Here is a 20800-nt window from a genome sequence, read left to right on the forward strand (position 1 = left end):
CCAAGAACAGGCAGAAGGTAATACACAGGAGAAATCAACACACGTATTGAAATATCTGCTGTACCAAGCAACAGCAAGGATCTGCCCCGGGGATGGAGACTGACGAGGCTTAAGTACACGTCCGGAAATGTACAGCTGACTGATCTCAAAGCACGAGGCAGGAGCAGGCATGTAAATGGTAAATGGTCTGCACTTATATAGCGCTTTTTTAACCTTAGTGGTTCCAAAGCACTTTACACTGTCTCACATTCATGAGGTTTGTGCCAATGAGTAGATGTGAAAATACAGTGGAAAATTTCCCTTGCAACCTGCCAACCTTTGCTGTGTCATGAACACAGTGGTCAACCCAGGAGAAAAGTGCCTATGCAACAGTGTGTGTTCAGCATGCATGGAGGCACTGGTTCTGTACATAGTGTTACATGAAATAAAACCAGAAATAACACAAATCAATACCCTTGTGCGCATCTCTCTAATGGCCTGATGAGGTCCATGTCAATTCTTTCAACTCAGACCTTGAATAAAGGTAATGGGCACAATGGTGCTATTGGGGTGGCCAGTGGATTTGCAGCTGAAATTAGTAGCCTGGTAACAATTGCTTCCACAGCTCCTTTTTGATGCACCAGTCGACTTAACACTACCCATATGAGTTGATGTTTGGCCAAAAACCTAAGCTACCAGTGGATAGTTTGCTTGATGGTAGTGAGGAAAGGGAAGGAGATAGTGCCCATTCAGATTGGGTGGCCCAACACCAAAAGTATTTGACCTCCATTTATACCAGTTCCCGAAGGCACTTTGAGACTGTGGTCATTCACCGTAGGACCAATTGCCCTGACTCAATAACAATACTACCCCCTCGCACTTTAGTGTATTGTAAGAATCCTTTTCATGGTTGCCGTAAGATTCAGGTTGTCTGGCACTCCACTGTGTTTGAGATTGTAGCCTACATTGATGAAGTGGGAATGCTGTATTAGATCAGACCACATGGAGAAGATGGCCCCATTAAAACTGTCCATTGCTCAGAACTTAAGCCTGTTCTTACCTGGCAAAAATATACCAGGTAAACCAATGGGTAAGGTCTACTGGCCCTTTCCAGCCCCAGGAGAGAGTAGAGCCAGAAGGACCTAGAATTGGAGATTATTCACAAGTGGCCATAGTCCACACGAGAATGGGTGTAAGGAACTGTTGGGTCAAGTGTATGTTGATTCTAGTTCTCAGCCCTCAGCGCTTCAGTCTAGTCCAACAGGGGTACAAAATGATTACTTTCTTATGAGTATAGGTTTATCTTTTGTGTCTCAACCCCAGGTGACCACACGAGAGCAAGAGTTGAATTTAGAAACTTCTCTAGATCTTCATATAGCTCAGTCACTTGTTACGGCCCAGTCTAGGTTGAGTAACCAGCTCAGGATTCAATTGGATTGATCTTTAAATAAGGGGAAACCAGGAATTACAATGCAAACAAGGTTTTGTGAAAAAGGTTGTGGTATATTGTAACAGACAATATATACATATAATGGTACAAATGAACCAATCCAGGTGTATCTTCAGGGTGCGCCAAGGCCAAAATAATAAGCAAAAGTATTCTGTTGTTTAGTTAGCTAGCTTACCTAAAAGGAATATAAAGAAAATACATGTATACTTCCCTAACTACCTAAGCAAAGAAACAGAGAAAAAAGGACCCTCTCCCAAAAGAAATGGCAGCCACACCCCTACTGCCAGTGAACCAATTGAACATGTATACAAAGGTGAAGAGAATGTACAATAATTGGGTGAGACATGAGGACTGCAGATGTGTCCAGAGCAATAAACTGCAATGTCTGTAATGTAAGACACCTAAGAAAGTGCTGCGGGGAGACAGGAGGACAGCTGATTGTCCTTGCATTGGAAAATTACACGTAACCATCTGTCCTCCCCAGATGTGATCTAGAACTTGCAAATGCCTTGATGGAAGAGTGGAGTAACATCTCACAGAAAGAATGGACAAATCTGGTGCAGTCCATGAGGATGAGATGCACTGTAGTACTTAAAGCAGCTGGAGGCCACCAAATACTGACTGTTACTTTTAATATTGACCCCCCCCCCATGACATTTCTGTTCATCAAATGTCTGTTAAACATGTTCAGTTTATGCATCAGTTGTTGAAATTGGAAATAAATTTGCTGTAAATAAAAATATTTTAATTTGAGAGGATGTTTCTTTTATTGCTGAGTATATGTATTTCCATATCCTTCCTGACGGCTATATATATATAGGCTCTATTTCACACTCTGATAACTTACACATTTGAACGTCACTATTTAATTTAAAAAGAGAGAGAGATTACAACTAGGTTTGTCATTTTAGCTGTTATTTATCTATTATCTATATCAGAACCAATGGCACCAAAATAGACAATTTCCTAAAATAGGGCTTACAGTAATATTGTTGTCATAATTACCAGTATGCAGAATAACGGCATAAATGATGAAGAAATGCCAGTATAGAGTGTTAGATGCTCGGGATTACAATTATATTTAGCTGCGTTTTGGGTACAGTGTTGCATATAAAAATAAATAAAGGTCAACTCAAAGATTTTTAGACTTGCATAACGTCTTGCATAGGTGTTGCTTTGCTGGAACTCTTTAGCGTTGTCTCTCTTAGTCCAGTCCCGAATCGTGTGGGTAGATTCGGTTTAGCTCAGGTTAATGCCGCGCGACGTGCGCAGCAACACGAGAGGTTTAAATAACTAGTCACCACTCTCTTAATTGCTGACAGCAGGCAACACTTGACTCAATGGTAGTGTCCATGCGCATCTCAAGCTCGTGTTCGTGCACGCTGTCGCCTCAGCGCCCTCTGCTGGCGCTATCGTGACAGTTTGTTTTAAATTGTTTTTAAACTGTGTAAATTTTGTATGCTCAGAAAGGATATTTTCTAAAAATGTTGTCTTCAACCTGAATGTATTTTTTTCCAACATTCATACATCATACAGAATTCATACAAGAGGAAAATATGTGAAAATATAAAACAGTCTGGATATATTTACATTTATTCATTTAGCAGACGCTTTTATTCAAAGCGACTTACAAATGAGAAAATGTGACTGAATGTGGCAGATGTGTTAGAATTGTAGACATTTTATGTATGTGTACATATGTGCATGATTAATGTGTAATCCTTCTGTCGAGAAATGAGCAGACTGTTGTCTGTGAAATAATCGATACATTTATTGCATATATGGTTGAGAAAAACACTGTGATGTGTATAAAATTTCTACACTCCCTCGACAATGCATGATAACGTTTGTGTTCTTTTACTGAAATAAATATTATGACATTTAAGACCATCTGAGTTATTCTTTTGTGGAGGCTAAAGTGTCGATGAAGAAAGTGTATTACACACCTTCAAATGCGGGGTCTTTTGGTGGTAAAAACGTTTAAAAGACGCTTTACACGCTACACAGAACTGCACCGTTAAAATACAAAAGAAATCGTGTTTTTGTTTATGGTATTGATATGCAGTTTCAGGCCGATCTGGTCGATATGTCTGCATACGCCAAGGAAAACGACAACGTTCATTTTCTGTTGACGCGCATAGACATGTTTAGTAAATATGCGAGGACTCAGGTTTTAAAAAAAACAAATCCGGTGTCGAGGTGTCTAAAGCGTTCCAATCTATACTGGATGAGGGCAGGGTGCCCCGTAAACTACAGACAGATAATGGGAAATAATTTTTTAATGAACATTTTCAAAACATGACAAAAAAGTACACCATTCACACATTTTGCAACAGCCACCGATTTAAAAGCGTTCATCGTCGAACTGTTTAACAGAACCTTAAAAGGGCGGATGTGGAGATATTTAACTGCTACAAACTCCAAACGCTATATCGATATTCTACAAGACATCACGGATGGATACAACGCCAGCTATCACAGGAGCATTAAGATGAGACCTATTGATGTGAACAAAGAAAATGAATCTGCCGTGTATAAAAACCTATATGGACCTAAAGACGGGTCCACCGTAACCCCCAAATTTAAATATAAAGTCGACGACATGGTTAGAATTTCTAAAGTAAGATGTCCGTTCAGAAAAGGTTATAAAGAAAACTATACACACGAGTTTTTCACTATAACAGAATGCACATCACGTGAACGTCCCGTCTATAGGTTGTGTGATTATGACGGCGATGTCATCGATGGTGTTTTTTATGAAGAGTAATTACAAAAAAAAAAATTGTGAATGTTTTGAAAACAAAACATTTAAAGTGGAAAACGTTTTAGACAAGAAGAAACAAGGCAGAAAAACATTGGTTTTGTCACAATGTAGCTGCGGCGACGACGTGCACGTAGAGCTGGAGAGCACTCGTGTGCACGAACCAGAGCGAGCACATGCTCGCGCGTTACATAGAGACTTTGTTTACAAAGAACATGCACGTTTATTTCGGTTTGGTTTCCACCCTGTTCAGTCATTGGTTGATTTTCGAGGGAGTGTAATGATTGGTACCAGCTGTCAGCACTCGAGGAAATCACAGCTGTTTTTTAAACCCCTCGCGTTGCTGTGCACTTGGTGCAGTATTATATATTGATTGGGGGTAATAATGCCTCGTGGTAATGTTTCCATGTTCTGCTCTGGTTTTGTGTTTCCTGTCATAGTCCTAGTTAAATGATTTCCATGTCTATTTTCTTGTTTCCTGCCATAGTTAAGTGGCAGATGAGTATTTGTTGAAGTGGGTAATTGTGATAAGCAGTAGTGGTTCCAAGTCTTGTTCTAAGTTTCAAGTTTCATGCTTCAGTTCGAGTTCTTGTTTAGACCTTGGTTCCTGTTTGCTTGTACACTGACTGTAGTTAGAAGACTTTGATCCTGCACTTACTTCCAGTCCCAGTCTCGTTGCGTAACAGGTTTTGGTTAGATAGCTCGGATGTGTGACTACCTACCAAAAGCTTCCTTAAGAAAATTACCGTCAATGGTGATGATCAACATGCATAATTCAAGACTCCCGGGTGAACACTGGTTCTCCATCTACATAAACGAGATCGGCATGGGTTGTTTTTTTGACAGCTTTGGTAATAAACCGATGACTATCGTTTTCTGCAGAATATCAAAAGCTCTCTAAACTGCAATTCTAGAGTGGTTCAGCAGTACAAGTCCCAAGATTTTTCATTTTTCATAATTGTGTGTTTTTTCTCAATCACATGGTAAAGGGGTATGATTATGACCATGTGATTTTTTTATACTGGTGATCTTATTAAAAATGACCAGATATCTGTTTTTATGAAAACTAAAAGTTCATTGTAATAAATGTTTTCAAATGTATTCATTGTGTTCAGACAGGTGAAATGTTTGTCTAATACTAGATTTTTTTTTTTTTCAATAAAAAACATTTCTTATTCTTTTGACTTTTTATTATACATGTGTCACATCCAGCTATACAGATAATATCATAAACATTAGATAACTCATGGATTTAAAAACTTAGCCACTGACTCACATCAAGAGCGGGTTATTTGAATACTGGGCCATCTGAATAATTTGATTGTGTGCTCTGCAGTATTTTCTGTTTTTTTATGCTTCTTAGACGAGATGGTTATAGGGAAGTCAATTTGGTTTTGAAAGAGATAACATAACGTATCTGACATAATGGTTTGGTACCCTTGAGTATGGTATGTTTAAAGTAGCAAAAGCCTCCAGAAATTCGAGCCAGCTGACAGGTCTTCGGGCATCAGAAATCTTTTGCGGTGCCATGATGACTTTAACTAAATCGAGCATGTGTGAACCAGGGGTTGTTTTGCCTTTAAACACAAACTCCCCTGAATCATCCCAATATGTGACCTCTTTCGTTTTAGATATTTTATCTAAAATGTAGTGAGTGGTTTTTTTTTTTACACACCTGTGGAACATTCTTCAAAACACCGTCCACCATGTTATCTAAAGCGTCGTGGGGGTTTACGCTGGGCGGTGCAGATGGCTTTTCTTTTTCAGTGTGATCAGTCTGCGGAAGTGTTAATGTGCTGTTTTCACGGTCCCCTTGTCTGGCAAGTGTTAAAAAGCGCTGTAAAACACTTGTGTACAGCTTCGTGTTTTTCATAATTGTCCAAGTCAGATTGGTGCAAAGTATTTCTTATAGCTATGTCCAAATCATTCTCCACAACCTGCTGAATAGAATCACGGGGGTTTCCAGTCTTTAGTTTATCCAACTGATGCTGTGGGACTAAAAACATCTATGAATACTCCATTCCTGTTATCTAGAAGCAATCAGGTTGGAGATGAAAGGAATAGCGATGCTTAAGAGCGGTAGAAGAAAGCCCCCCTGTTGGTTTAATACATATCTCTTTCTTTTAACACCAATCTTCTTATCTGCAACAAATTTGATCACGCTTTTCCTTTTTCTGAGTTTCTGGTATTGTTGTGATGTGAGAGGTATATTACCATAGAGAACATTAAGAGCTACTTCACACAATGTCGCAATGAGTTTGTCTGTGACAGTTTGTAAAATAATCCGTCTTTGTTTAGGTGTTGCTTTTAATATTTTTAAAAGCAGCAGGTTTCTACAAAGTCTGGCCGACATTTTCGCCATCTTCTTTTCTGGAGATATACCCAGGGGGTGGCGCAAGTAAATCTGTTCTGAGCCAATAGTGTTTGGGTGTTTTTGTTTTATAATCAATCAGCAGATACCCAAAAGTTTTGCTGGTTGCATCTTGGTAACACTCCATAAAAAATTTTGTGTTACAAAATTACATTTGTCTTCCTAGAACACTGACCTGATTGGCATCTCTGGGGTTTTTAAACAACATCAGATCATTTGTGTTTAAGCTGATGGTCCTGGTGGATTTCCCTTGGCAAAATAAATTCTGCACAATATAAATAAAAGATTATTGTGATGTACATACTGGGTGAACACTTTTTCCACCTCGTTGCTCCCGCTGGCCTCTTTCATCAGACCATCAAGGATCAACAAATTAGTTGTGTTGGCGGGAAACAGAGCATCATCATTCAGTCTGTGGTCATCCTTCAACAAATTTTATTTTGTACATTTTCAAGAATTCATCATACAACGGTTGCCAACAATTATAAATATACACAATATTTTACATTTTTTTAGAAATCAACTGTACAGCATTTTGCAACAACATTTTTACAAAATATGACTTTGCATCTGTGTCTCAAACACCCCTATTTCCAAAAAGACTATCCAAAGCCATTTGGGGGCGTTGTAACATCAGGGAGCAGCAGGCATTTGTTGTACAACATCTAAAATTTTTTAATGACTGACCTATTGTGCAGTGTGAAATGTTTTTTATTATGTACAATGGTGTCTGTGTATGCCAGTATATGATGACTATTATCCGCCACACGACGTAGTGATCTGCAAGTCCAATCAGGGTGTCTAATCTAATGGCTTTTGAATTTACTGCGTTGAGTGTGATACCTTTGGCTTTCATACAAACCTTGCCCTTGGCAGTGCAGTAGCTGTATGTTTTTGGCCCGTCTGAGCAAAATTCGATAATGTGATCACCATCCCCAACCTCATCAGTTGAATTGCCGAGATAGGGCCCCAGCGGAGGTTCCCAATCGTCCTCTATTGATGTACAGTTCATGCTGTCTAAGTCACTGTACAACAAACTTTCGCCCAATTTGTGCATCAACTTATACAGCTCTAGATGTGAATGAGCTGTTGTAAAAGCCCCAAGAAAGATGTTGATGTCACGAGTCTGACCCCCTGTCCTATCCGCATAACACCACCGAATTAGTACTACGCTGTCTGACACGAACGAAAAGTGTTTACTATCGTAACCATCGCTGAATATATGTTGTGTAAACTGGTCCGGATCCGAAATTAGTTCTGTACACGGCAAGTTTTCACGCATGGAGAAACGACCCCAAAGTGAGTTCAGCAGAAGTTTGTTAATAGAACGCTGTGCTGGGTTATCTTATCAACATCCATCTTAATCCCCTCTTTCTCAAAGTAATCTGAGATGTAGGATTCCTTGTCTGCATCTGTCACAATGTGTGCGGGGAACTCACTGGCCTCTTGTTTGTATTGTAAAAATGTTTTAACATAATCACAAAACAAAGTTTCTGACCATTGTGGAAAATGCCACACCTCGTCCACTTTTGTAACAACATAACCCTTTTCCACACCTTTCATCAGCTCAATGCTGACCCAACAGCGTGAAATCGCTCTTTCCTCATCAGTATGGCCACATGGGTCTGTCTGATTCTGATGTTCGGCACATGTACGACAGAGTGGAAATATAAGCTTACCACCGGTCCTATAGGGAAGGACAGGGTGAAGCAGTTTTCGTGGTGGCAGCACTGTAGCTTTGACAAACCCATAATAATTTTCAAGAGGTTCAAAATCCTTGAAAATTATTTGTAGATGTCCTATGGGGTAACATTTTTTGGCCTGGCAAAAGGGATACAAGCTTGTAAAGTCGACATATCTTATTTTTTTTTTTTACCAATGTCGGCTTTGTGATACAATTTGTATTCGTTAGTATGACCACCAAATAGAGCGTTGCACGGATTCAATCTTTCAGGATGTGTGTAAATCGACATAAAGGCCATTACAGCGACATCGGTCAGTTTAAGGTTATTCTAATCACACTCCCACATTACCTCAACATCCAGACCATACGCTTTTTCCAGTATTTCGACTTTGTAATCAAATTGTCTTCTGAGCAAGCCATAGGGCACTTTTGATAATGGATGTAAATGTTTGGGGTTATAACGACAATCATGCCCCTGAAAAATACAACTGTTCAATTTGAAAGCGTATTTGACCCCATCCTTTTCAAAATAACCATCGAGATGGTATTTTCCAATCACCAGCTCACCGTGGTTTAATGCATGCTGAATGTTTATGCCACGTGTTGTTTTGACATATTCAAGCCATTCAATGGAAACGATTGAGTATGTCTTATTCTTTTTTTTGTGTATGCGTTGTTATGGGTCAGAGCTAGGGTGTCTTTTGATAGGAAGCGGGTTTTATACATGGCCATGCAACACACTGCAAAAGTGGTGAGAGAGGAATAGTTTGTATATATTGTAACCTTATTTTTGACAGATCTCGGTGACCTGATAGGTCAAAGGGTTCAGGATGCACGTTGGTTTAGTGGTTAGCACGTTCGCGTCACACCTCCAGGGTCCGGGGTTTGAGTCCTGCCGGGGCCGTGTGTGTGGAGTTTGCGTGTTCTCCCCGTGCTGTGGGGTTTCCTCCCCCAGTCCAAAGACATGCATGGTAGGCTTATTGGCATGTCTAAAGTGTCCGTAGTGTATGAATGGGTGTGTGTGTGATTGTGCCCTGTGATGAACTGGCACCCTGTCCAGGGTGTACCCTGCCTTGTGCCTGATGCTCCCTGGGATAGGCTCCAGGTTCCCCATGACCCTGAAAAGGAGTAAATGGTAAAAGATGGATGGATGGATGTATATTTATGTTGGCATCATAAAAAATAGTTATGTTAAATCCAGTTCCCATGCATTCCAGATACACACACACGTATTCTCATATATAGTGTGGTCATGTGTATTACTTACACACACACACACACACACACACACACACACACCTCTAACATTCCTGAGCCAGGTCAAAGATCATCATCAACCGTCATTATCTTAACAGGTGTAGGTCAAAGATTAATTTCAGTGGTCCCCACCCTTAGTGTACTGTGACAAATGTACAAACCCACCCCCTCTGCCAGAACCGGAAGAAGGTGAAGTTGAAAGTCAGCAGCTCCATTTTGTGTCGAGGAGAAGATAAACCATTTCAGGAGTAAAAACACAGTGAGTATCTAAATCTAAAGCTATAATATATAAATACACTGAATCTGATCTGTATGTAGATCTGTATCTCTAAACACTCACTAGTTTACAGAGGAACTAAACTTTGGTGTAAGGTGTTTAATAGCAGTGAATATATCACTGATCTGATCTAAGAACAGTTTAGAGAAATCATTCACTGACAGAAGAGTAAAAAGGACTGTGTAATGTGGAGGAGAAGAGCAGTGTAGCTTTGAGTCAGTGAACTCTACAGGCTTTAAGACCCAGCTGAGTCAGTTATCTGTGATTGGGACTCCTGACATCAGTGTAATTCCTGAGGTATGAGGCGTGTCTCCTGTTTGAATAAGTGTGCAGACTGTAGCTGAATTAAAAAGATGGAATTATTGGTGTTTAATGATGAACACATTGTGTAACAGTGCTGAGACAGCAGAGTATTAATTATCGCTGATATTTCTGTTCTAATTACAGAATGATGGAGGGAAAGAGATCAGACTCACCAGAACCCAGCTGTGTGTCCATGAAGAGTGACTGGTCAAGGGAACTTCCATATAACTTCAGAGACGGAGCCAGTTCTCCTGATGTGAGGTCAGTACAGTGAGGTGTTTTTTACAGCAGTGTTCCACCTGATCAAACACACTGGTCTCATTATGAAGCCCTTCATAAACTCTATCAGGTGTTGAAGCAGTAAAACACTAAAGTGCGCAGTGCTGCAGCTCTCTGACTGGCAGTGAGGAAAACTGCTTTAAGAGTTCAGTTCAGCCTGCAGTCCCTGAGCTGGAGGGTCTGTGGTGCTACACAACAACATTTACACCTAGGACATTAATGACTAGATCACTATTTTATTCATAAACATGTTAGTGTCAATGAGGAAACCCTGAAATCAGTGTATTGTGTTAAGAGGATAGTGTTAAATATCTGTCTCTGTATGTATTAGTGTGTTGTGCAGCTATGAATACATATAGTCTATATTACATCATGTGTTTTATTTGTTCACAGACCACAAAAGAAGAAATCAAACATCAGCAGAAATCAGCTGGACTCCATATTCAAGGTGTGTGTCTTTTTAATGTGTGTAACTTGTGTGTGAGTAGGTTGCAGGTTTTTATTTAAGATAATAATAGTTCACAGGTTTATCGATGTGCAGCAGCATTATGGGTAATCAGACCGAATTTCAGTTGTAACTGTGGTAATAGAAAGAGACCTTTCTTCTTTTTATAAAATAAAAGCATCTCTCAGTGTGTAACATTATAATATTTAGATGTGTTCCTGTGTGTTTCTAACCAGGAGCTGGAACACAAAGTCATCACTCTGATAAAGAATGAGCTGAAGAGGTTTAGGAAGCTCCTGAGTCCAGATTACCCAGCATGCACTGAGAGGGAGGTGGAGGATGAGGAGGATCTGCACAGTGTCAGAGAGGGAGCGCTGAAGATCACACTGCACATCCTGAATAACATGAACCACACAGATCTCGCTAACACACTGCACAACAGTAAGAGCTCTGAGTCGTGGCTTTATTCCATCAGGTTCACTTTAGAGAGAGGAAATAGTTTTAGATATGAACACCTTTATTTTGAAGTTTGAGTTTAGTATCATGTACATCTGGTGCTTTTCTGTTCTGTTCGTGGTCCAGTTTGTGATTACTCTGTAAACTGGTCCTGTTCCTTCAATAATATTTAGTCCATGAATCAGGAATGAACAGCAGCATTTGAAAGAATTTTACGTTTTATATTGTGCTCAGTGATTTTGCATTAAAACATGTTATTACCTTGTTTATTAGAGTCTGTGGCCCCTGTGTGTCAGACAGAGCTGAAATCCAGCCTGAGAGAGAAGTTTAAAAGAATTAATGAAGGAATCTCACAGCATGGAAGCTCAGCACTTCTGAATGAGATCTATACAGAGCTCTACATCACAGAGGGTTGGAGTGGAGACACCAATAATGAACATGAGGTGAGACAGATTGAGACAGCGTCCAGGAGACCAGCAATACAGGAGACACCCATCAAATGTAACGAGCTCTTTAAAGACAAGTCCATCAGAAGAGTGCTGACTAAAGGAGTTGCTGGAATTGGAAAAACAGTCTCTGTGCAGAAGTTCATTCTGGACTGGGCTGAAGGAAAAGCAAATCAGGACGTCACCTTCATGTTTCCACTTCCCTTTCGAGAGCTGAATCTGATGAAGCAGAGAAATCTCAGTCTGATGGAGCTTCTTCATCACTTTTTCCCAGAAATGAGAAAACTAGAATTACTAGACTCCTACACAGTGGTGTTGATCTTTGATGGTCTGGATGAGTGTCGACTTCCTCTAAATTTCCAGAAGAATGAGAGATTGTGTGATGTGACAGGGTCAGCCTCGGTGGATGTGCTGCTGACAAACCTCATCAAGGGGAATCTGCTTCCCTCTGCTCTCCTTTGGATAACCTCTCGACCAGGAGCAGCCAATCAGATCCCTCCTGAGTGTATAGACCAGGTAACTGAGGTACGAGGCTTCAGTGATCCTCAGAAAGAGGAGTACTTCAGGAAGAGGATCAGTGATCAGAGCCTGGCCAATAAAATCATCACACGCATGAAGTCTTCAAGAAGCCTCTACATCATGTGCCACATCCCAGTCTTCTGCTGGATCTCAGCCACTGTTCTAGAGAGAATGTTGGGTGAAGCTGAGAGTGGAGAGGTCCCCAAGACTCTGACTCAAATGTTCACACACTTCCTGATCTTTCAGATCAAACACAAGGACCAAAAGTACCATCAGAAATGTGACCCTGATCCTCAGCAGACCAGAGAGAGTATCCTGGCACTGGGGAAACTGGCTTTCCAACAGCTGGAGAAAGGAAACCTGATCTTCTATGAGGAAGACCTGAGAGAGTGTGGCATTGATGTTGGAGAAGTTGCAGTGTACTCAGGAGTGTGTACCCAAATCTTCAGAGAGGAGTTTAGGCTTCACCTGGGGAAGGTGTTCAGCTTTGTACATCTGAGTGTTCAGGAGTTTCTGGCTGCTTTATACACATTTCTCCACTTTATTTTTAGAAAGACAAATGTGTTAGTGGAGCAACGCACTGGACTTTTCCATTTCTTCAGCAAGTCAACCATGTCAGATTTCCTCAGGAGTGCAGTGGACAAGCCGTTACAGAGTGAGAATGGACACCTGGACCTGTTCCTCCGCTTCCTTCTGGGTCTCTCACTGGAGTCCAATCAGGCTCTCTTACGAGGCTTAATGCCACAGACAGGAAGCAGCTCTCACAGCAAACAGGAAACAGTCGAGTACATCAAGGAGAAGATCAGGGAGAATCCGTCTCCAGAGAAATCCATCAATCTGTTCCACTGTCTGAATGAACTGAATGATCATTCTCTAGTGCAGGAAGTACAGACTTACCTGAACAGAGGAGGTGAGCGTCGTCTCAGGGGAACCAGACTCTCTCCTGCTCAGTGGTCAGCTCTGGTGTTTGTGTTATTGAACTCAGATCAGGAGCTGGATGAGTTTGATTTGAGGAAATATGACCGATCAGAGGAATGTCTTCTGAAGCTGCTGCCAGTGGTCAAAGCCTCCAGAAAAGCTGAGTGAGTATTTTTATTTATAAATGTATTACTGCATGGTTTGTTATTTTAATGTAACACTGAACTGCACTGTTTGGATTAATGCTTATTAATAGTTACTCTAATAATCTTTAAACAAACCTCTGGTACTGTTACAGAAGATTGTTTCACTTTTTACACCAACACGTTACGTCTGCACTGAGATCTGGGCCATATGGACAAAACCTTATATCACCTTTTCTCTAAAACTGATGAAAATGATCTCTACAAAATAACTGCATGTATTCATGACTGCTTTTTGATCATTTTGTGAACTAAACACCAGTGAAAAGCACTTTTTCTTTTCTCCTTTTACTTGAAATAGACATTGAACAGAACTTCACAAATAAGAAAAAGAAATACATAACACTGTCGCCATGGGAACAATATCAACGTGTGTGTGTGTGTGTGTGTGAGTGTGTGTGTGTGTGTGAGTTAAAGGTACAGGAGCAGTCTGGCTGTGCAGCTACAGTACATATTAATTTATTTTAGACATTTTTAAACTCACACATCTGATGTTACTTTTATTTATGCTATGCTAACAGAAAGAATAAATTAATATTACCTGTCTTACATTTTATTGTCTGTTTCTGTTCTGTTTCACCAACGAAATATTTCCAAACAAAGTCACAGCACGTCCTGCTCCTTTTTATTCAAACGGGAGATTTCTTATTTATTTTTTAGTTGTAGACCTTTTAACTTGTACTTTTATAAAAAAAAATGATTTCAAGTTTCAATTATAATAAAGCATTTGTTCAAACAAAAAACCTTGTTTTCAGTCCTTTAAGGACCATTGAAACTGATAATTTATTATTATTATTATTATTATTATTATTATTATTATTAGTTACAACAATCCTTAAAGGATTGAAAACAGGTTTTTTGATAAAGCATTTGTTTATAATAATAATAATAATAATAATAATAATAATAATAATAATAATAATAGTAGTACTGATGTGGTGTCCTGTCCTCTGATTTCTGTGTGTAAGAGAAACACACTCACATTTACATGGTAAACTTTAGCTGGATTATGGCTGTGTTTGAGGTCAGAGTTCTGATATTTCATCATTTCTCTTCCAGGCTGTGGGGGTGTAATCTGACAGAGGAAAGCTGTAGAGTTCTGTCCTCAGTTCTCAGCTCAAACTCCTCCAGACTGAGAGAACTGAACCTGAGTAACAATAAACTGCAGGATTCAGGAGTGAAGCTGCTCTCTGCTGGACTGGAGAATCCACACTGTACACTGGAGACACTGAGGTACACACACACACACACACACACACACACTCCCCAACAACAGTAATAATAATAATAATAACATTAATAATAATAATAATAATAATAATAATAATAATAATAATAATAATAAATGAAAAAATGGCACTGAAAGTTAACCCCCATACGATTAATCGATTATTAACAATAAATAAATAAATAAATAAATAAATAAATAGATAGATAGATAAATAATCGACCAACAAATCGATTGTGAAAATAATCGTTAGTTGCAGCTGTGTGCTTAACTGCTGGTGAGCAGGGGGATGGGAAAGGGGTGGAGTTTGAGCTCCCTGCTGGGCAAACAATTCACACCTCTCCACGAAAACATTGAGACAGAGATGAATCGGAGAGCAGGACTAAAGCTTTTTTGATAGTAAAACACCGTATACAACTGCCACAATAAAATTATAACATTTAACCCAAGATCGGACTTGTATAAACGTTTACTACCTTACATTACCTACATAGACGGAAATCCAGTTCGCTCGCGGTTTTATAAATCATGCACATTTCCATCGGTATAAAGTCCATCAGCTTTATTGTAGAAAACAAACGCACAGTTCCATATTTAATCACAAATGTCCTCTTCAAAATGCATTAAGTGTTTTGATATCCCACTCCTCTGGAATTTTAATAATTAGCCATAAACTGAACTGAGACACATTCTAAAAAAAAACTAATCTACTTCGGCTATGCTGAACAACCCGCCTCCTAAATTTTAATCGGGCGGTCTAACTTGATTGACACCCACATGGACCAATTGTAGATACTTGTAGCTTTCAAACAAGCCCAAACTCGACATGATTGACCAGTCAGAGGCTGAGAAAATCAAACTGTAATCAGCACAACCAAACCGTTTACGCGTGCGTCCATTGGTCTTGAGTTGTGTGTCAGCGGGTACAGGGCAATCAGCACAGCGCTGCAGGGCCGTGCAGAGAAACTATCAGTAAATGGCAGCTCCGCTCTAGCAGTCTTTTAAAAAAAATTGTTTGCTATTTCTAGAAGTCTGCAATTTGTAAATGCTTTGTGCCATTTTTATAAGCTTTGTGCCATTGAGAGAGGTTTTATGTCATTTAGAGATGTTTGGTGCCATTTGAAGAGGTTCTGTGCCATTTTGGAGAGTTTTTTTTTTGTTTGGATAACCTTACACACAATTTTAATGGTTAGAGATAACTTCCTCATATTTTGGTGTTCATGGACAAGTACTTGGCGCATCTTTGAGACCAGGAATGGAGTTGATATCAACATTTGCTGTGAAGATAGAACAATTGTGCTAAAACTAAATAATTTTTAAATATAATTTAAAAAAAAAATCTGAATATATTGCCCCAGGTAGACTAGGTAAAAGAAGAAATACTTGAAATAACTGCTAATTCTTAAAGTCTTAAGTGTCTACTTTCATATGAGCCATTAACCACTACTGTGGTATGTGAGATCACAAAAAAATCAATGCAGAACTCAGGTATGTGTTCATACCTGCCGGTGGAATGAACGCAAGTGTCGGGGCTTAAGGGTTAATAACATTCCAATACTAATTTATTGTTTATACAAAGGCTGTTCATTTTATATTTTTATCCTGACATTAGAACCTTGTATTCAGGTAAACACTTTATTTCCCACCTGATGGAAACACCTCATTTCACAATCAGATATATAAATCTAACATTTCATCATTTCTCTTCCAGGCTGTGGAGGTGTAATCTGACAGAGGAAAGCTGTAGAGTTCTGTCCTCAGTTCTCAGCTCAAACTCCTCCAGACTGAGAGAACTGGACCTGAGTAACAATAACCTGCAGGATTCAGGAGTGAAGCTGCTCTCTGCTGGACTGGAGAATCCACACTGTACACTGGAGATACTGAGGTACACACACACCATCAACAGTACTAATAATAATAATAATAATAATAATAATAATAACAACAATAACTTTATTTATATAGCACATTTCATATATAAAATGCAGCTCAAAGTGCTTCAGAGTGGAAAATAAAATAAAATGACAAATATAATATTAAAGGAGACCTATTTTAAGCCTTTTTACAAGATGTAATATAAGTCTCAGGTGTCCCCAGAATGTGTCTGTGAAGTTTCAGCCCAAAATACCCCACAGATCTCATACCCTGCTGTAAATGCCCCTTTTTGGGTGGAAGCAAAAACAGGCTGTTTTGGTGTGTGTCTCTTTAAATGCAAATGAGCTGCTGCGCCCCGCGGCCCTTTCCCCCTTCCCTTTTCTACGCCTCTACGCCTACTGGTCTCTTGATCGCTCAAAAAAAAAATCGATTTTCGGGATATTATATATAATTTGCGGCCGTCAGGGAGCCGCTATCAGTATACGGGAGACTCCCGGAACTTCTGGGAGAGGTGGATGTCTGTTTATGATGTTATTTATTTTTTCATGTTACACATGACGTGGACTCGACTGTACTCAGAAAAACTACCGAGTCCGTGTCAAGTTTGAGTACAAATTTACTTGAGTGTGTGACGAGGTCGAATTCGTTCACTTGAGTACCCCAACTCCAATATAATTCACCTTCCCACAATTACCGCAGGTTATAACACAAAACAAGCCTAACATACTGTTAGATTTACGGGAAATCTCAGATTAGGTCCGTCAGTCCCCCACCATGCCTTCTTCAGCCTTTATCGTCTACGTTTAATGAACACACACTGACACGTTTAACTTCTACGTTTAACTTCTAGGTTCTACTTCTGTTAATTTTATATTTATGTCCTGACATTAGAACCTTGTATTCAGGTAAACACTTTATTTCCCACCTGATGGAAACGCCTCATTTCACAATCAGATAAATAAATCTAACACTTCATCATTTCTCTTCCAGGCTGCGGGAGTGTAATTTGACAGAGGAAAGCTGTAGAGTTCTGTCTTCAGTTTTCAGCTCAAACTCCTCCAGACTGAGAGAACTGGACCTGAGTAACAATAAACTGCAGGATTCAGGAGTGGAGCTGCTCTCTGCTGGACTGGAGAATCCACACTGTACACTGGAGACACTGAGGTACGCACACACACAAACTCACACACACAGCAGAATTTTAATAAACACAGCTACATCCAGTTTCCATCTCCGGTGATTGTAATTGTAGTGATGTGATATATTGTCATTGTTGTGTGTGTGAGATGGAGAGTAAATGTTCTGTATATAAAGATTTTGTGTAGTTGATGATTTCAGAGCTAAAACTGAGTGTGTTAAGTGTGAGAAGGTTTTTGTTTTGCAGCATGTATAAATGCAGTATTACAGATGAAGGTTGTGCTGCTCTGGCTTCAGCTCTGAGGTCAAACTCCTCATCACACCTGAGAGAACTGAATCTGAACTGGAATAATCCAATAAAATCAGGAGTGAAGCTGCTCTCTGATCTACTGAAGGATCCACACTGTAAACTGGAGACATTATACTGAGTTACTGACTTACTGTCTCTTTACTCTACTCTACTGTATCATACTGAATAATGTGCGTGTGTGTGTGTTGGTGTTTATGCTGATGTTGTGTGTTTACACTGATGCTCTTCTGTCTTTCAGCATTAACTATAATAAACTCACCAGGACAGGCGCATGATGGAGTCTCACCTCAAACCTCTTCTCCAGGATAAAGCAGTTTTGGTGAAGAGTTAGAACCCGTCCCACATTTCCAGCAGTTTGGGAGCTGAATCCTTAAACTTAAAGGGACGGGAGCAGATACAAAGCCAAGAACAGGCAGAAGGTCATACACAAGAGGAATCAACACATGTAATGAAATATCTGCTGTACAAAGCAATGGCAACAATCTGCCCCGGGGATGGAGACTGACGAGCCTTAAGTACACATCTGGAAATGTACGGACTGATCCCAAAGCACGAGGCAGGAGCAGGCATGTTAATGGTAAATGGTCTGCACTTATATAGCGCTTTTTTAACCTTAGTGGTTCCAAAGCGCTTTACACTGTTTAACATTCATGAGGCTTGTGCCAGAGAGTAGATGTGAAAGTACAGTGTAAAATTTCCCTTACAACCTGCCAACCTTTGCTGTGTCATGAACACAGTGTATTGGTCAACCCAGGAGATGATTTAGAAAAATGCCTATGCAACAGTGTGTTCAGCATGCATGGAGGCACTGGTCCTGTACATAGTGTTACATGAAATAAGACCAGAAATAACACAAATCAATATGCTCGTGCGCATCTCTCTAATGGCCTGATGAGGTCCATGTCAATTCTTTCAACTGGGACCTTGAATAAAAGCAATGGGCGCAATGGTGCTATTGGGGTGGCCAGTGGATTTGCAGCTGAAATTAGTAGCCTGGTAAAAATTGCTTCCACAGCTCCTTTTTGATGCACCAGTCGACTTAACACTACCCATATGAGTTGATGTTTGGGCAAAAACCTAAGCTACCAGTGGATAGTTTGCTTGATGGTAGTGAAGAAGGGGAAGGAGCTGGTGCCCATTCAGACTGGGTGGCCCAACACTAAAAATATTTGACCTCCATTTATAGCAGTTCCCGAAGGCACTTGGAGACTGTGGTCATTCACCGTAGGACCAATTGCCCTGACTCAGTAGCAATACTACCCCCTGGCACTTTAGTGTATTGTAAGAATCATTTTCATGGTTGCCGTAAGATTCAGGATGTCTGGTGCTCCAATGTGTGTGAGATTGTGGCCTACATTGATGAAGTGGAAATGCTGTTTAAGATCAGACCACATGGAGAAGATGGCCCCATTAAAACTGTCCATTGTTCAGAACTTAAACTTGTTCTTAACTGACAACAATATTCCAAGTAAACCAATGGGTCAGGTCTACTGGCCCTTTCCATCCCAGGAGTGAGTAGAGCCAGAAGGACCTAGAATTGGAGATTGTTCACAGTGTGGCCATAGTCCATATGAGAACGGGTGTAAGGAACTCTGAGAGTCAAGTCCACGTTGATTCTAGTTCTCAGCCCTCAGTGCTTCAGTCTAGTCCAACAGGGGTACAAAATGATTATAGGTTCATGTTTAGCATCTCAACCCCAGGTGACCACAAGAGAGCAAGAGTTGAATTTAGAAACTTCTCTAGATCTTCATATAGCTCAGTCACTTGATCAGTCAGGAATGGGTTTAGTTTCTAGGCCATCCTTTAGGCGTTCTACTCATGGGACTCTCAGTGTTCACCGGGATGATGGCCATTAAAGGTAGGAGTGAATTTGGCAAAGTTGGTTGGAGGTGCTGTTGTGCATACCCACTAGAGGGTGAACTGATTCTTTATACATTTATACTCATTTTTTATTCTTTATCACTTCCTGTCCATAGAACCATGTCCAGTGCTTGAATCCATTGCTACACTGTGATTGTTGGTTGCTGGAAGAACAAGTTCTGTTGATGGCAAATGTGTGTTATAAATGTGCCAACACCATTTATACCTACCTGGACAGGTTATTATTTCGGGGGTTTGGTAGCATGTGGTAATATGTCTGCATCGCACTGATTGTGTGTGGGTGTGAAAATGGAAAAAAAAAAAAAAAACAACAATACAATCAAACCCATATGTGCTTGTTGAATATCCAATTATAGATTTAGTCCCCCTTTGCTGTTATAATAACCTCCACTCTTCTAAGTAATCTTTCCACTTTATTTTGGAGCATGGCCTTTGGGAGGGCATGGCCTCCTGAAGAAGAGACTAAACGGAGAAACCCCTCAAAACAAACAACAACTGAAAGAAGCTGTGGTAAAAGCCTGGAAAAGCACCACAAAAGAAGAGTGCAACTATTTGGTGATGTCAGTGGATCGGCGTTTGATTATGTATTGCAAGGAAGGGATATGCAACCAAATAGTGTTATTTACTTTGATTTCCTTGAAGACTATCTGTTACGATATTTTTGCTCACCTCAAAATGTTCTAAGTTGTTTAACACATCTAGATGTATATATCAGGAAATTAAAGCTTCAATTTTGATCTATTGTCTCATATTCATCTTTTGAACTCAAACCCAAATGTCTTCAGCGTATAGCAAAAACAAAAGAATTCCAATACTTTTGAAGAGGGCTGCATGTATGGCAAGGTTGACTGCAGGTGGGGCTGATGGACACTGATTATGATTAAGACTCTGCCTCCCTCAAGGGATGCAACAAGTCAGTTGTCTACTTACACCACAATCCATTACAAAACTACAGACTCTCATTCCTATTTGGTGTTCAAATCTTCACAAGGAAATGTGCAATGACTTTTTACAACTATGG

General features: G+C 40.0%; 1 protein-coding gene across 1 annotated transcript in view; it reads left to right on the forward strand.

Moving 5' to 3' along the window:
- Nucleotides 1-20516, forward strand: part of LOC128628722 (NLR family CARD domain-containing protein 3) — a 32052-nt gene extending 11536 nt beyond the window's left edge. The window contains exons 2-10 of the mRNA XM_053685306.1: nucleotides 10227-10343; nucleotides 10755-10809; nucleotides 11043-11247; nucleotides 11536-13309; nucleotides 14408-14581; nucleotides 16288-16461; nucleotides 17442-17615; nucleotides 17836-18016; nucleotides 18137-20516. Coding sequence (XP_053541281.1) covers nucleotides 10227-10343; nucleotides 10755-10809; nucleotides 11043-11247; nucleotides 11536-13309; nucleotides 14408-14581; nucleotides 16288-16461; nucleotides 17442-17615; nucleotides 17836-18016 — 2854 coding nt within the window. The 3' untranslated portion in view covers nucleotides 18137-20516. The remainder of the gene's footprint in view (nucleotides 1-10226; nucleotides 10344-10754; nucleotides 10810-11042; nucleotides 11248-11535; nucleotides 13310-14407; nucleotides 14582-16287; nucleotides 16462-17441; nucleotides 17616-17835; nucleotides 18017-18136) is intronic.
- Nucleotides 20517-20800: the final 284 nt, after the last annotated feature.

This window comes from Ictalurus punctatus, chromosome 13 (genome assembly GCF_001660625.3).
Source record: "Ictalurus punctatus breed USDA103 chromosome 13, Coco_2.0, whole genome shotgun sequence".
NCBI lineage: Eukaryota > Metazoa > Chordata > Actinopteri > Siluriformes > Ictaluridae > Ictalurus > Ictalurus punctatus.